Below are 17858 nucleotides of genomic sequence, written 5' to 3' on the forward strand. Positions count from 1 at the left end.
ACTGGTTTAACCTCAAGACCGAATCTTATTATCTGAGATGTGTGATGTGAAAGCTAAATGTTTACAAAGACCCCACCACCTCTTCCACTGTCAAAGTGAACCTTGTTTTTCATCATTACCATGCTTTACAGTTCCATAATCATTATAGACATGTGGCAACCATCTCATGGCTCATCTGACCCTGCCAAATGATTGTACGCAATGGTCTGCCAATAAATGTAAATAAATGGAATGCTGAGAGCGTACAGCCTGACCTAGCCAGTGTGAGGGTTTTGTTTTGCGAGCCTAGCCGACCATGGCGTCTCGGTCATCCATGAGTAACACACTACACCTTACCCTGGGGGACAAGTTTATTGTGTTTTTGAGTTGGGGGGAGGGAGAGAAGGGGGGTGTTACAGTGGTGGCTCATTCTGCTGAGCTACAAAACGTTCAATGAGAGGTCTTCATTACAAACTGACAAGAGGGAAAACACAGCACAACAGCATGTACCACATAACTGGAAATGGATCTGGGTTTCATATAAATGACATCATTTCTAATAATCTACGCTAGATTTTTTTTTTTTTTCCATATTTTTCATAACTTCATACAGATAATGGATTAGGCTAAAATGCACCATAATATTTGGTTGACTTTTTAGGAACATCTTCCTTATTACATCACAAAATACATTTTTATATCCCAAAGAAGCAAGACTTGCAAGTAGGCATTTAAACATAACTAAATCTACAGCTACAAAATTCTACTCCGATAGTCTTTACCTGTTGGGCTCCCTCTTCCCAGTCCACGGTGGGTAAAAACTCGGGGCAGAATCGGTATGACATATACACAGAAGTCCGTATTGTAAAGGCTATAAAGATTTGTTGCACGTTGTAAAGTTGCCTCCTGGATCTTTACACTGCGGCGGCAGGTGTGGGGGGAGGGGGAGTTGAAGGGGGGGGGTGGAGGGAAGTGGGCGGGTTGCGGGATCCTGACGTCTTATGTGGCATATCTCTTGGTCCACTGTCGGGCTATCCTGTCATGCTCAGCTCTGTTGGTCAGGTACTGAGTGGCTATGCTTCCCACCAGAGGATCCGCTGGGGGGGAGAAAGGGGAGAGACGGCGCCAGGTTATGATGGAGAAATAAAAGTGTAAGTACACACTGAGGGAGAGCAGTGGTGGCGGGGAGTCCACACACTGCCTTAGAGCGCCGGATTTGATGTACTGTCACCCGCAATTTTCAAGCTGACAATACATATTTTCTGATAGAGAGAGGACTTTCACTCACACACACACACACACACACACACACACACACACACACACACACACACACACACACACACACACACACACACACACACACACACACACACACACACACACACACACACACACACACACACACACACACACACACACACACACACACACACACACATTTTACATTTCCATTCCATTTCACAAACTAATCATGAAAAGCACGGTGCTTGAAAATATTTTTTCACATTGTAGCATTGTATTTAAAAAAAAAAAAAAAAAAAGAAACCCACGAAAAGCTTCTCACTACAAAAGCAAAACCAACTGATGATCCTTCATCAGTCTGACATATCCTTCACATCTGTGAACATTCTCCCCTAAAATCTAGTTAAGACATGAAAATGCTTTTTTTTCTCGGGACCATAATAAATAAATCTCTCCTGGCAATGACAACTCAATCTGTACATCTGCCGACTCCCACCGACAGGTCAGATTGACTGACTGATGGCCTGATAGCACTGCGGTTATTGAGACTGATGGGTTAGAGAGAGAGAGAGAGAGAGAGAGATAGAGAGAGAGAGAGAGAGAGAGAGAGAGACTGGTGGGAGAGAGAGAGAGACACACTAGTGGGAGAGGGAGACTGGTGAGTTAGTGAGAAAGAAAGAAAGGGAAAGAGAGAGAGAGAGAGAGAGAGAGAGAGAGAGAGAGAGAGGACTAAGGACCAGGAGGAGGAGACAGCACTGCTCACCGGGATTGCAGTCAGTCAGTAGGGAGCAGATGGAGAGGAGGACCTTGGAGATAGTGAGTGCCGGGCTCCAGTTGTCCTTCAGGATGTCCAGGCAGATCACGCCCTGACTGTTGATGTTGCAGTGATAGATCCTTGTGCGGAAAGTAACCTGGTGGGGGGGGGGGGGATTAGAATGGGATTGTCACATGTTGCATTTTGCACAGTGAAGAGTGGTGTGGTGAGAACATATACTAAAATTGGAGACAAAAATGAAATCTAATGAAGCAATATGCCCAGCAAGGACATCCGCAACCTACAGTTGATTTTAGAGGAACTAAGCAGGAGGGATGATGCCCCCTTAGCTGTTCTAAAATCACTGTAACTCGTGGCCTTGCAGGGCTTGCTGCTTTCATAACACAGTTACTACATACATCTGCCAAGGTTTCATAAAACAAACACGAGATAAAACACTACAGTTTATCATTAACAATTAATTCCTTCGCCAAGCAATGCAGTTCTTCAGCAAAAAAATGGTTGCCATGCAACACACACAGACGCAATAACACAGTTTCCGCTTTGTGTGGTAATGCTGATGTAATGCCATCACAGGTGTATTACTGCAGAGTGTTTTACAACAGCTTTCAACACAGCTCAGCCAATCACAATCAAGGACTGGAATTATCCATTGTAGAAGACAACATACTCATACTTAACACACTGCACAACATGTGGTGAATATTCAGCAACATACCATCTCCATGTCTGCATCCTCACTATTCATCCTCATTTCTTGAGCATACACTTCTCAAAACACATTTCACATGTCATAATGTAAACAGCTTACTGTATAGCAGACCAGTGTGTCCTGATAAGCACTGATAAGGGTAATCTGAAAACGATGACCTCATTCATTCTTCTGGCAGAGAGCACAGCTGCTGTTGTACTGGGAATCCGATTCTGAATGAGCAATACGAGCCAGAACCCCCCCACCCCCCACCCCACCCCCACCCCACACACACACACCCCACCAGTCAATGAGTTTAAGTGTCACTGCCACCCTCCTTATCTCTCACACGACTGTATCCATATTACACACAGCCTGGGATTACTGATAATGCCGGACTGCATTATCAGGCATGTGTCTGACTGCTCCAATTGTTGTGCAGGAGAGAGGGGGGGGGGGGGGGGGGGGGTCCAACCAAAGGTCAGCAAGGAGCTGTGTCGGGGTCATGTGCTATCATTAGCTCCCGAGGTGGCCTCTGCCCCGGTGTTTGTTGACAGCGACGGCAAGACACAAAGCTTTGGCGCTTCTGCTTGTGGTGGTGGCTGAGCAGCAGGCCCTGCCTTCACATGACTGTGCAAAACCCCTGCGACCAATATAACCCCCCAGAGCAGAGCGGCGTGGAGCGGAGCAGAGCGGGCCAGCACAATGCCCGTATTGTGGAGGCGTGGAGGTCTGGATGCCATGGAGGGCTCAGAGCTGCCTGCCAGAGTGTGCTGCTGCTACTGCTGCTACCGTCGCTATGCCAGGCCTGTGTGCATGCCATGTGCTTTCTCTCTCTAATGCTAATATTCTCTCTCTCTCTCTCTCTCTCTCTCTGGAGATTAGTAACAAAATAATTGACACAACCCCAACAAACACCAACAACCTCCAACATCCAGCAGCTGTTGCTTTGAGTTGTGTCAAGTCTCCTGCCTCGCTGTCATCAGTTATTTTCAGATGTGTGGATATTTTGGTGGCCATTATCCTTTACTCCTCTATCTTGCCCAGCATTCTAAACCCACTAGCACGCTTCAGACATGCTGGGAATGTCGGAGTTTGTTTGGGCCAGTACGGAAAAGCCTTCACAGTGCAGAGAGAGAGCGATTTTTCCTCAGGGAGAAAGCTTTTTCCCTCCTCCTCCTCCTCCTACTGCATCACCCCACAGCAGCTCGTCTCTCTCTCTCTCTCTCTCTCTTGCCTCCCGCTCTGCCCGACTAAAACAAACAAACACACTTCTCCGTGTCACTGTGCAGAAATGAACAGTGCAAAGGCACCATTAGCTCGCTGAACTCCATGTGCAAATATTAATTTTGACAGAGTTAGGGCAGGAGAGCAGACATTATTTTAGACGCATATGTGTTTGTGTGTGTGTGTGGAGGGGAAGGGGATGTGGTTGTGGTGATGGGCTGTGTGTGTGTGTGTGTGTGCAGTGTGCATGTGTGGGTGTCTCATTGCTGTGGAGTCTAACTGCCGGTGTCTGTGCCATGCTCTCGTTTCTTTCTGCTGTCTTGGCCTCAGCACATCCAGCTGTGAACTGGCTCCCGCACTAACTCAGGCAAGGATTAGAGGACCACAAACCAAGGAGCTGTGCTCGTCTTCACAGCACACACCCAAACACAAACACACAAACACTCCGCCCCCACAAACACAGAGAGAGAGAGAGAGAGAGAGAGAGAGAGAGAATGTAGACAGGATCTCTCTAAGTTGCTGTGCTTCATCTCTAAACAAAAGAAATGGTGGTGGTGGTGGTGGTGGTGATCTGTGGTGTGTCTCTATCACACAAATAAATCCCCTGTTCATAATTACTGGATTAGGCTTCCAGATGCCTTCAAATTAACAAAGACCAGCCTCCTGCCCCTGCGCTTTATAAGAGAGTGTCAGTAACACATGGCACCAGGCCTTTCAACTGACGAACGAGGAGCGAGAGCGTTGAAGACTAGCAGTTCCTCTCGCTAAGATGAGGCGTCCGCTGGCTAATTCAGCAAAGCTCCTTCTCATTTGTAAAGTTCTCAAATGAACTCATGACCACAACAAGACCCATGACACAACATTTCCTGAGCCACTTTCAGGGAACAAAAAATAACCTGCCAAGTCATCTGACCTCCACAAACAATACATTCCTAAGAAACCCCAAATTGATTTCGGTATTATTTCAGTATCATTGTTCCCTGACAAATGACATGGATTTGATTAGTAGCTTATAATTAGGTTCATCTATTCAAGGAAGGACATCAAGAGTGCATTAACCCTATTAAAGTGTTTGTTTCCTTTTTCTTAAACCTAAAAAGTTGTGTATTAGGGGAGTTTAAGGTAAAGGAAAGAGGCTCATCCCAAATCACAGCTTAAGCTTGTGAAAGCGTGTATGTCGGGAAATCAGAGGTAAAGAGCTGTGCATTCGCGGTACCTTTGGTGGCTTGAAGGGGTAATCCGACGAGAAGGTGATGTCCAGGAAGAACACTCCACCTTCATACACAGAGCCGGGGGGCCCCAAGATGGTGGATCTCCATTCGTAGATGTTGTCGCCTTTGGGTCCCGCGCTGGTGAGAGAAAAGACAGGGGGGAAAAACAACAACAAAAAAACAGTTAGAAACACCAAAAAAATCAAAACAAAGGTTAGTGTTGTTTCCCCACAGCAGTTTCCCATTATAGACACGTTAGTGATGTCTGAAGGACAGCAGGTAGGCAGGCAGGCAGGAGAAAGTATTGTGTCGAGACCGACTGACGCACCGCACTGTCACAAATCGACCTTGAAGTCTGTCTGCCCGCCAGCCAGCCAGCTAGCGAATCTGCAGTCTGTTTACACAACGTGAGCAGAGGCTGAATTATATGTCTGCTCTGAGAAGGTTGTTTTGTGTGTATGTATGTGTGTGTGTTTGTGCGTGTGTTTGTTCTCTCTTTCTTTTTTTAAATCCCAGAGCAAAAAAAAAAAAAAACATTTACAGGGTGACCACGAGCATAGGGAGAGGTGGCCTCAAATCTCAATGACACAGGTCACAAAGCAGCCGACAGGAGCACTGAAACATAACCTTCTTCCTCCTCCTCCTCCCCACCCAGCGCTCTAGTCTTTTAATGGAATATAAAAAAATCAAAACCCACACTCCAGGCCCATGGCTAAACGTGTGAATTGTAAGTGTGTATGTGTGTGTGTGTTTGGGGGGTTGTGCAGTTTAAAGTGAGGAAGGAATGGGAGAGGGAGATGGCCCAAAAGCAGGTGACTAAAGCAGACTGATACATCCATCAAAAACAACACCACCACCACCACCGCCGCCACCGCCTGCTGCCTATGCAGCCACAGTCACTTCTCAGTCTCATCCTTGGCTCCATGTGGTGAAAAGCTACTTTCAAACTAGCGCAACATCAGGCTGTTCCTAAGGAGAATGGATATCCCAATGGTTTCCGGTGGTGGGGAAAAAAAGATTTTTGTCTGGATTAGGAGAAGGGGTTTGAACCACAGCCTTAGATAGATGGACTATGGAGGAGGATTATGGGAAGAAAGCTCTTGATAGATAATAATAAGTTGAAATCAGGTCAGACATATGCGGTTCCTCGTAGAGTAATTAACTTGCCTAAAAGATTATGAGTGTGATGAATGACAACCAGGAAACCAAGCATACGGGCCTACATTTAGATTTTCTGATATCTTCACATAATTTGGAACTGAATTGCACAACTGGGCCCAGATAGACTTTTCCATTTTGATACAAAAAAGTACTCCATATCATCAAAACTGTCCTAAAATAACACCCCAAAAATGAAAACAGAACAATAAATCATTATATAAAAGCTTGTGGCACAGTGAGTCACCCCCACACACACTACAAAAGTCCTTCAGTGGCAAAAAAAATCTCGGGCCAGGAGTCGACAAGTGAAGAAAAATCCTTTCAGAGGCTCCAGCGCATCAATCTGTGAAGGCTTCAATAGAGCCCCGATAAGAGCCTTTAGAAGACTCTGTGCCGCCTGAAAGCTTTTACCTAACCTTGTCAAGAGATTTCAGCGTTACATAGGTCAGAATTACACTCAGAGCTGGACAGAGAGTCTGAGCCGCAGTGTTAAAACCTTCCCGACCCCCTTCTGAATGCTGGGGCTGCAGGTTTTGATGCTTCGGAAGAAAATGTCTGTCTTGTCAATAAATACGACATTAGGCATAAGTCTAGTGAATAACAGTGAAAAAAGTTAAAAACCTACAAAACATCAGAGGTAGTTGAAAAACATATCACAGTACAAAGGCAGTCTACCCTGCAGAGAGAGAACTTTAAACCTCACCACATAAAATTACACTCTGAGTAGGGTGAGGTCAAATTGATCGCCCAAACATTATGACAAATGATTGTGCAGTGACTGCAGAATTATCCACCTCTGTGCTGCAGGCCTGTGCAACCAAATGAGCCAAATGCGGAGAGAGCAATAACCTTCTCATTAACTAAATATGACACTCACTTTCCCTGAGCTTCACATCTGTCACTGCATGGTGTATGTGTGTGTGTATGTGTATGGTGTGTGTGTATGTGTATGGTGTGTGTGTGTGTGCATATGTGTGAAAAGCTGAGGGCACAGTGGGTAAACACACACACACAGAGAGCCTCGAAGGTGTATGTGAAGAAAAATACCTCAAAGAGGTGTGGTAACAAAAGTTGACGATGCCGTTAGGCCTCAGGGGGGTGAGCTGTGTGTGTGTGTGTGTTGGGGGGGGCACTTAGTCAGTATTGCATAATGCTGGGGAGAGAAACAAGGGGGTGGTGGCCAGCTAGACAGACTGGACGGACGCGTTGCATTTCTGTTAATAATCCCTCTCCAAACTGGGCCGGCCCTCCCCTCCGGTGTAATCCAGCAACCCCCTCTGGTCTGCAGGGCTGCAGGGCCGCCGGCCCTCTCTCTCTGCTCTGAGATTGTGTAATCCAGGGCTCCCTCAGGGTCCGCACACCATAATCACCTCAAATGTGTTTGCAGCCATCCCACTTCCTACTTCACATACACACACAGACACACACACACACACACTTTCTCTCCCTCCCTCTTTCCCCCTCTCTCTCTCTCTCTTTCCCTTTCTCTGAGAGTGGTTTTAATGACCACGCTTGGACTTGTTATCCTTTAACAGCTGAAAGGAGAACTCCTACCATTAAAAAAGGCTTACGCTGGGATTCTCACACTCTCACATGGTTCATAGAGACAAGCACTTGCTGTGCAGGAAAAAGGAAGACGAGAAGACAGAGAGGAAAAAAAGAAAGAAAAAAGTTGACACGGCAATTCATCTCCCCCCTCCTCCAACTCCCCACCTCCCCAACCATCATTCTCTCCACCTCTTTGCTTTTCAAGTTCAAGGCTAAGCAAGAGAAAGAAAGAAAGAAAGAAAGAAAGAAAGAAAGAAAGAAAGAAAGAAAGAAAGAAAGAAAGAAAGAAAGAAAGAAAGAAAGAAAGAAAGAAAGAAAGAAAGAAAGAAAGAAAGAAAGAAAGAAAGAAAGAAAGAAAGAAAGAAAGAGAGAGAGAGAAAGTTCTTCCTCACACCAGGCCAATCCTTAATTTACTGATCTCTCTTACACACATTTCCGTCGACTCCCTGACAGAAAAAAAACTGTACAGCAATGGCAGCCTTTGTGAACATATCCTGGCAGAGTCCTCAGTTCTGTTCTCCTGGCGGACGTCCAGACCCACAAACGCCTCTAATCAAATGAAAGCCCAATTAGGCCTGTCCACCTGAGGAGCCCCGGCTCCTCCGAGCAGAGCCTCCTGAGGGAGGAAGAAGATTAAAAAAAATGCAACACAAGAGGTGCCACAATGACAAACTGTGTGCTGGAGAATGAGGACTTCCTCTAGCGGTCACCTTGATTCGGACTGAGTAAACAACGGGGGTAACTTGAATCTGGGAGCTACCTGGAACTGACTCAGAGGACCCCTGAGAGCGAGACATGGAAAGAGAGAGAAAGAAAGAGAGAGAGAGACAGAGAGAGAGAGCGAGAGAGAGGGACAGAGTGAGCGAGAGGGAGAGTAAGAGAAAGAGAGAAAGAAACAGTGAGAGAGAGAGAGAGAGAGAGAGAGGGAGTCCGTTTTTGAAAAGGATTCCCATCCCTCTGCAGTCGCCTCTCACAGTAACCCAGCAGAAATGCTTTCAAGCCTCAGCAATGGGTCCTGGCTGGAGAACTGAGGATTTGGGAAGTCAATCCAAAGCACGTCATGAAAGACCAAGTACAAAAACAAAATGGTAGGAGGGAAATCAAAGACATACCACCCGCAGACACACACACACACACACACACACAAATCACACCAACACACATGCGCGCACACACAAACGCAAATCTAAGCACAAGGTTATCATGGAACAATGAAGCCTGAAGTGGCCAAGCACCTCTCATTTGTTTCAGGCTGTGTGAGTGCCCAGTGACGCCTGGCGAATACCAGCACTGAATCCCCTCTTCTGCAGCCAGTGACCTGATACTGGATCTAAAATTGGCCACAATTAATGAAATAACCTCTGGGGCTTGGCTGGAGTCATTCATTCAGATCTCACCATCTCTTCCTCTCTCCCTCTCGCTCACTCTCTCTCTCTCCCTCTCCCTCTCCCTCTTCACCCCCACTGGCAGTGCAAGCTATAATCAAGTGACAGGATATGACCTAGACTGTTATTCATCTGACAATTGGAATAAAGTCACAGTTGGCTCTGTAATTATGATGGCATTGTATGAATAACTGTAATCTCGGGCTCTCAAAAGGTTAAATTTGGCCCCAATTTATAGTCATGTGAGGACCAGAATGTGTTTGTGTGTGTGTGTGTGTGTGTGTGTGTGTGTGTGTGTGTGTGTGTGTGTGTGTGTGTGTGTGTGTGTGTGTGTGTGTGTGTGTTGGGGTAGGGGGTTAATTCAGCCAAATATTGTAACATCTGACCAGGCTCGGCCAGAGTGACACCATATCCTCGCTGACCACCCCCCACCTCCACCCCGCCAGCGCAGCTGAGTGCTGAAATGTAAACATAACACCGTGAGCGTAATTGTCCGACATGATGTGGGGTCTCATCTGACCAAGAGGGTGCAGCGGAGGGAGAGCACTGGAGGGGAAACTCATGGTGGCATTCTTTTCTTTTTCAGCTCCTGCTGTTGAAAGCTGACACACTGACCTTCTGCTTCGCACCAGCCACAAGAAGCCACACTTCGGATTTCATTTAGCTGAACAGGAATGGTATTGCAGATCATTTCAGCTTATGTTACATGGCTGCAATATCTCTCTCTCTCTATGTATATATATCAGTGTTTCCCACAGAATTAAATTCTTTTAATTTGTGGTGGTAGGTTTGCAGAATCAGCTTGAATGCAACAGTTTTTAACAAATTAGCGTAGCGTGGTTATGATGCTAACCAGATTTAAGCACAATTTAGTACAACCTGGAAAATCATTGTGTGGTGGTCAATGTCAGTGTTGATATTGTGGTGGGCCGCCACAAATAAGTCAATGTATGGGAAACACTGCATATATATATATATATATATATATATATATATATATATATATATATATATATATATATGTGTATACACGTTCCATATATATGTTCATACTGTAGTCATGGAGGTCTACTGCTGGGGCTTGCTACACGGATTCACAGAAGTGCACACATACTGTCAGAATGTACGTTCTCCCTTGGACTGCAGATCACTTCGGATAAAAGAGTTGGCTTAATGAAAAAAATGTAACTGCTGTCCTCTGAAGACACTGCTTTCATAAACACACAGAGCTGCCTGTGTAGAGGGCCATTTAACACATCATTTGAAAGCTTCAGCTGCCTGAAAGAGGACTTTATTCATGAGGCTACACATGCGAATCAAACAGGTGACTTCATGTAGCTGAGCTCACTACATTCCTCTTGAATCTGCTGTTCACCAGTATGCAGTACAAGACACTCTGGACTGAACAGAAAATAATTGTGAAATAAATAATGTTAAAGGAGAATTCCGGTGTGATATTGACCTAAAGTGTATTGAAACATGATACCGAGTGTGAACGTATGTCTCATAGCCAATCTCGGCTTGTCCCCTGCACTCCAAAATCTGGCGCTAGTTAGCCGATGCTACCAACAGCTTTTTCAATAGTGGTGCTTCGGCATCGGGCTAGCCATGCAAATAAATCACTGTTTTTATCTCCACACTTCATTAGTAGACTTCCGAGGGCCCTGACATTTAAAACGAGACATTGAGAACTTTGAAAAAGCACTGGTAGTTTACTTACAAGACGATTTATACAGACAGTATTTTCACGCAGTTTAGCGTTTGCAGCCATTTTGAATTTAGTCACGATAAGTCGAGCGACGAGTAAGAATGAACAGGTATGATAAGGGATCAGATTCCAAAAATAATTCAGTGGAAATGCATGGATTCCAGTTTCTTCCAGTAGCAGCAACTGGAATCCATGCATTTCCACTGCATTATTTTTGGAATCTGATCCCTTATCATACCTGTTAATTCTTACTCATCGCTCGACTTATCGTGACTAAATTCAAGATGGCTGCAAACGCTAAACTTCGTGAAGATACTGTCTGTATAAATCGTCTTGTAAGTAAACTACCAGTGCTTTTTCAAAGTTCTCAATGTCTCGTTTTAAATGTCAGGGCCCTCGGAAGTCTACTAATGAAGTGTGGAGATACATTGAGCCTCGTAAATGGATGTAAAACAGTGATTTATTTGCATGGCTAGCCCGATGCCGAAGCACCACTATTGAAAAAGCTGTTGGTAGCATCGGCTAACTAGCGCCAGATTTTAGAGTGCAGGGGACAAGCCGAGATGGGCTATGAGATGGGCTACATACGTTCACACTCGGTATCATGTTTCAATACACTTTAGGTCAAGATCACACCGGAATTCTCCTTTAAAGTGAACTGGTTTACTTTTCCCAGTTTATAGTCACAATGCCTCGATCCTTCCCAGGCTTTATCCTGCATGTTCGTCAAGACAAGGCCTATTTGGGAATCAGATAAAGACTTCAGGAGACAAGGCAGACAAATCCAATTTGTATTAAAATATTCAGAGAGCAAAATCAATGTCTAGTCAAACATATTATGAACAAAGCCAATGTCTGACAATTTCAATCTAACTCTCTCCATCTTAGAGCTGAAACATGCACTTCAAATTGAAGGTTTTAAAAGTATTGACTCGCTGATTTTATGCTCTCCTTATTGGACTTCACATAAAAGGATTTACAGTCCACCATTGGACTGCTCATTAGTCTTATTTGTCTCTTGAATTGCTCTTCAAAGTGAGAACGTACGTAACCACACACGCACACATACACACACACTCTCACACATAGACAAACACCACACACAGACACACACACACACACACACAATATGCTCGACTGTGGAGGAAATGGCCACAAGAATCTGGCCACAAGAGAAGCAGCTGGCACAGACCCTGTTTGTTCTATTCCCACAGATGGATTTTCTCCCTCCCTCCCTCCCTCCCTCCCTCCCTTCCTCTCTCTCTTTCTCTCGCTATCCTCACTCCCTTTCTGTCCCCTTTCTCCGTCTCTCTCTATCCTCCCTCACAACTCATTCCCTTTTGCTCACTGCTCCTCTCTCTCCATCTCCCTCCCTAGATCCCCCCTCACTCTTGGTCTCTCTCCCCCCATTTGCACAGCTTACATTCCCAGACATTGATCTACCGGGGCACGTAGACTCTGGCTAAATGCAGCCGATGTACTTTTCAAACCTGTTCAATGAGTGTTAATGATAGTCCCCCCCCCTCACAAAGTGAGCAGAATTTACAGTGTGCCACCGATCGGCGGCCTAATCAACTGTAAAAGCCAGCACCCCCGCCTGACAAACAGACGGATGCTCTCAAACATTTCATTTACTTAACATTTCTGTTTCCACAACAGACCATGGCTTTCATTTTGTTTGCACTAATCAACAGCCATTATTTTAGTCCTGGCGCATTGTTGTACATCTCTCAGGCAAATGAATGAAGAGATAGAGAGAGACAGAAAGAGAGAAAGAGAGTCTTTAAATAAAATCAATACACAATGATATCTAACATAATCTGCCTGCTTCATCATGGGCAATTACATGAGAAGGCAGGAGCGATTGGATGGATGGACGCAGAGAAAAACAAACAAATATGCCATTAATCACAGATACTGCCTCTCGTAAAAATGCATTTGCCAGTCGTTTGCAGATCATTTCTCTCCCCACTCGGAAAATGGCTACAATTTACAGCCACTCCACGCGATCACTATAAATTATACAGCCAGCTAAAACAAGATCACATCTACAGCCACACGAGGGAACGATGGCATGACAGGGACGAGAATATAATGTCTACAATTACTGACCTTAAGAGCTAAAAAACTCGCAGGCTTTATCTCAGATGAGAGCCCATTTTCCAAATATTTATGGCTGAAAATTCCTCTACAATTCCTCTAAAGCCTTTCCTCAAAATACAAGGGAAGCCTTTCTATGCGTATGCCTATGCCTCTTTTGTTTACATACAAAAGAGGCATACGCATAGAAAGGCTTTAACTTTGCTGTATCAACTTTGCTGCGAGGCAACTGGCTTCTTCGGAGTACATTTCACTTTTTCCAAGTCTTGTTGCGACTTTTAATCAGATGAGAGCACTTCTCCATGACAGTGAGCATCATGAAACAATTGGATTGTTGGGTTCTCACTGTGAATGAGAACATAAAAAGGCTGGGCAGCACTGGCACCTCATACTGCCTAGCTGCGGCAGGCACCACATTGTCAATAGAGAGCGTACGGTGCCACGTCTGTTTCCTGCAACTTGGCAGAATGGAAAACACCTGGGAGGCCGAATAAGCTCCCACGAGTTGATGCGAGTCACATGCAAAAAGTTGAAGAGTGAGAACCATTTTCATGGAGAGAGAGAGGGGGAGAGAGAGAGAGAGAGAGAGAGAGAGAGAGAGAGAGAGAGAGAGAGAAAGAGAGAGTGAGGGCTGCTCGCTTGTTCACCTGCAACTCTGGCTGTGATGGAGAGCGCTGTAATCACAGCAGTCATCTTGCACTGCCCTTGGTGTGGGATGGCGGTCAAGCTCGCTGAGGAAATACTGTGTAACCGGAGCAAGGTGAGCATGGTCGACAGGCGGCCAGCGAGGCCCAGCACTGACTGAAAGCCACTGACTCATATTGCCTGACAGCTGTGAGTTCCTATATATTTACATACAGTCCTTATATCTTTAGGACACACATGAAAAACATGAACAAGGAAGATGTGAAAAATAAATCGTACAGAAATGTTGTGGTGTTTTTATATCAGAGTGGAACTACAACTGCCAAAACAAGGAAATGAAAAGAAGCCAATCAGAGATTGTGCCTTGTCAGGATGATGCAAGCTGTTTGATCTACCATTGGCCTCCACTTCAAAAGCAGAAATGCCCTCAGTGTGGGACATCATCAATGAAATCACTTGAAAATCAAGTCTTTCCTTTCAAGTCTCCTCTGTTGCAACCAAGTGTCTTCCTTCAGAAACAGACAGACGTGTCCCACAATCATTGCATTCAGCTCAACAAGTAAAGGGATCTTAGCAATTCCATAAAAACAATAATTTGAAAGAAACAAAACCATGGTAGCAATCTGTCAGGTGGTGGTTCAAAATCCCTTCAAATCAGTAATATGAAAATGGTCTATGTATTTTTCTACTGGCAGCTATTATCAGGTCTAACTCTTCACAAAAGGTTATCTTTACTCAAGCTCTCCTGAGCCTGAAAACCGCTCTCAGCAAAACAGCTGCTCTGGAGGCAAATAGCCAGGAGCCTAATGAACATAATAAGCAGTAACTCTGAAAACTGCCTTTTCAATGTGTAGGAAATGTCTTCAGCAACCCAAGTGTGATGTATAGAACTGAACTCTTAGCCTAGAAATCTAGACGCGCCCCTAGGGCTAGTCTAGCAACTCTCCGTTGACTTGTGAGCTCTAGAAATCGAAACTAAATCTGGCATTGAAATCGTGTATAGAGTCGTTTGTTGGGCTTAACATAATGATTGATGGCAGAGTTGCAACGGTTTGGCTTGAATTCCCTGCTACTTGAAAACAAATATCCTATTGCGTCCTATTGCGTGCAGAGGGAATTTGAAAGACAACTGATTATCCCGACCCTCGGACTGAGCACTGCGAACGGTGAGTGCCCAGACCCTACATTATAATGTGGGTCTGGCTCGCCAGGCTACTGAACTCTGCTTCCCCGGGACAAAATCATTGTAGTATGATAAGTATAAATACTCTTTTGATCCCGTGAGAGAAATTTGGTTTGTGCATTTATCCCAATCCGTGAATTAGTGAAACACACTCAGCACACAGTGAACACACAGTGAGGTGAAGCACACACTAATCCCGGCGCAGTGAGCTGCCTGCAACAACAGCGGCGCTCGGGGAGCAGTGAGGGGTTACGTGCCTTGCTCAAGGGCACTTCAGCCGTGCCTACTGGTCGGGGTTCGAACCGGCAACCCTCCGGTTACAAGTCCGAAGCGCTAACCAGTAGGCCATGGCTGCCTAAACCTCACTGTTTAATACACTCGGTTTTTTTCTTCTTCTTTGTCTTAGACAGACTGACTACAGGCCACGATCCCTGAACATACTGACATTCCAATTTGTTGGCAACATGAAAATGTAATCCTCTCACAAGCCAAACCTAACACTGTAGTGGGTTGGTGAATAGATCTGAAATCGCCAGTGTCAGCTGGGTCTGGTAAATAGCTTCAACTAAACAAGAGCACACGGGCAACGCCTGATACCATCTGATGTGGGATTCGCGTTATACGACTACAAAGAAATGTGCCCTCAGTCACGATGTTGAAATTCTGTGATTTATATCCCCAGAGAGATGTGAGCAGAATTTGAGAAGCCACGACGACTGAGAAATGTATCATCTTTGCTCTCGTGCTTTGAGCCAGGCAGCCTGTTGCTGTTCGATTTTTTCATTCCTGAGCCGTGAAGAAAGTGATTCTCAAGAATGGGTAATAAACACTCTGCTTTTAAACGGCAGAAGATGACAATTAAATATCCGTTTAATGCATTTCAAATTCATTCAAGATGTTTTCTCCGCTGTACACTTTAAAAGGCTTGCTGAGGGAAAAATATAGAGGCCATATACTGTGTCCAGGGGCAACCTACTGAAACTCAATCTCGCTGTGGTGTTAGCTAATTCACACCTCCTTTAAACAACACTAGGGCTAGTTCCTTCCCAGCCAGTTAAAAAAAAATTGACAGTGAATTCTTTTGGTAAATAACGCTTGAAATAATCTTTATGAACGTTTATAATAGTGTAATTTTTGTGAATGCTCACACCATCATCAGAAAAGACTCAATGCGAAATGGCCACAGAAAAGGACTCACTGAGTCACAAATTTCCCACACAGCCCTCTGTCTGTCTCTCTCTCTCTCTCTGCACTGTCTATGAATAGCTGGCTCATGCGGCAGCGCTCCTGAGGGGCTACATAGTTTGGCCTCAGCCATTAGGTTTGATGCATAAAAAGAGAGAACATAGTGTGCAGGGGATAAAAAAAAAAGGAGACAAGACGCTTAGCTCTCTGACTCCATTCATGATTAAGCACTTCAGCGCACAATCGTTACTTTTCAACAGACAGAGAAGGAAATTATGATGGTTTATCAACAACCGAACCCCCCCCCCCCCGGTCTCCAATCCCTGTTACTGATCATCACCCAGCCCACAAAGACAATGAACGAAAGACAAAGGCAGAGACAGACAGACAGAGAGAGAGAGAGAGAGAGATCTGGGGAGGGGCAAGGAGGATTAACAGATGAGTGTTGTCAAACAAGTGGTATAAGGGATAAGAAGATGCCCTTCGAGCGCAGACTAGGAGGTATTCGGATGGCCTCCGTAATCCACAGAGCTGAACCGCATCAAAGCGCGACCAAGGCAGAGACAGAGGGGAGGCACTGCAAATGGACAGGCACTAGATTCCGAAAGGGCTCGGGAATAACAAGAGCAGAGCAATTGGGAATGAGGATGAAAAAGGGAGGGGAAAATGGGAGGGAAGAAAGACAAAAAGAGAGAGAGACAGACACGGAGACAGAGAAAGAGAGAGAGAGAGACGGAGAGAGCACAGGAATTGCAAATGTACGAAACGGTTTTTGACAAGACGTGCCAATTGGGAGGGCACCTCCTTGACAGGCCACTTTGAAGACAGGAAGGGGACCTTTTGTCTCAGTTCAAAGAGGAATGGCAGTAAAAATGGTCCACCAAATTGAGCTGGCATGTTTTGAAGCCGCTCGTCCCCTTTTGTCTGAGCGCCGAGGAGGCACGGGCAGCTGGCCCGAGGGGTGCCGGCTCTTTTGTCTGGCCGATGTAGTGCAACGAGTGCCCCCTCTAGGACCCTCTCCGCTTACACCCCCCCCCCCACCGCCCCTCCGCCTTTTTTGTCAGGCGCTACACACGCCGGCGTGAAAGCAACAGCTCACTGCGCTAGCCTACTCACGGTCAAGAGAGACAGACTAGGCAGGTGGGTGTCTGCACACCCCCCTCACCACCATCACCACCACCCCCCCAAGCCACCCAAGCCAACCCCCACTACCACCCCACCTCCCATCCCCCAGCCCAGAGACACACTGTGTCACGATGGACTGAAGTTATGCTGCAGTGTGCACTGACACAGAGAGGGATAGAGAGAGCGAGAAGAGACAGAGTGAATAGACAGAAAAGAACGGTGACCGAAAAGAACATCTCTAAGGACGGAGCTGCCAGACTCATAGAAAGAATTTAGCAACGGACACATCTTAATTCGCTCCGTACCACTGTACACTCACTGAAGGAACACAAAGAAATAAGGAGGCTTAGAGTGTTTTGCAACATCATTTGTTTTTGTCCTGACAGCCAACTGTCAACACTTCTACGTCAGTCCAGGATTAGCAATAACATGTAATGAGATGACATAGCCCTGTAGGTGTGGGGCTGGATCAGAATCACATTGAGAGATGTCAGCCATACAGATAACTGCGTGGCCACAGAGAATGCTGCTGAGGCTACAACCCTGAACTAATAGGTTAATAAGGTTAGGTCTCCATGGAGGCCGCACTAAAGGGGGGCGGTTATGGAAAACAATATTCATCAGCCTCTCCCCACCTCCTACCAAGTATCTCTTCTTTCTTCTCATGTGCCCAAAGAGGAGGACATGAAC

General features: G+C 45.6%; 1 protein-coding gene across 1 annotated transcript in view; it reads right to left on the reverse strand.

The window, feature by feature from the left end:
- Positions 1-332: 332 nt before the first annotated feature.
- ube2e3 (ubiquitin-conjugating enzyme E2E 3 (UBC4/5 homolog, yeast)) overlaps positions 333-17858 on the reverse strand; it is a 26744-nt gene continuing 9218 nt past the window's right edge. The window contains exons 4-6 of the mRNA XM_076264274.1: positions 5134-5266; positions 1988-2135; positions 333-1076 (exon numbers count right to left, since the gene is read on the reverse strand). Of these exons, the coding sequence (XP_076120389.1) occupies positions 979-1076; positions 1988-2135; positions 5134-5266 (379 nt within the window). The 3' untranslated portion in view covers positions 333-978. The remainder of the gene's footprint in view (positions 1077-1987; positions 2136-5133; positions 5267-17858) is intronic.

The sequence above is a fragment of the Alosa pseudoharengus genome, unplaced genomic scaffold (genome assembly GCF_046254945.1).
Source record: "Alosa pseudoharengus isolate Yale_2024_CS ecotype anadromous, Long Island Sound unplaced genomic scaffold, YU_APseudo_1.1 YU_APseudo_1.1_scf_3, whole genome shotgun sequence".
In the NCBI taxonomy this organism is placed as follows: domain Eukaryota; kingdom Metazoa; phylum Chordata; class Actinopteri; order Clupeiformes; family Clupeidae; genus Alosa; species Alosa pseudoharengus.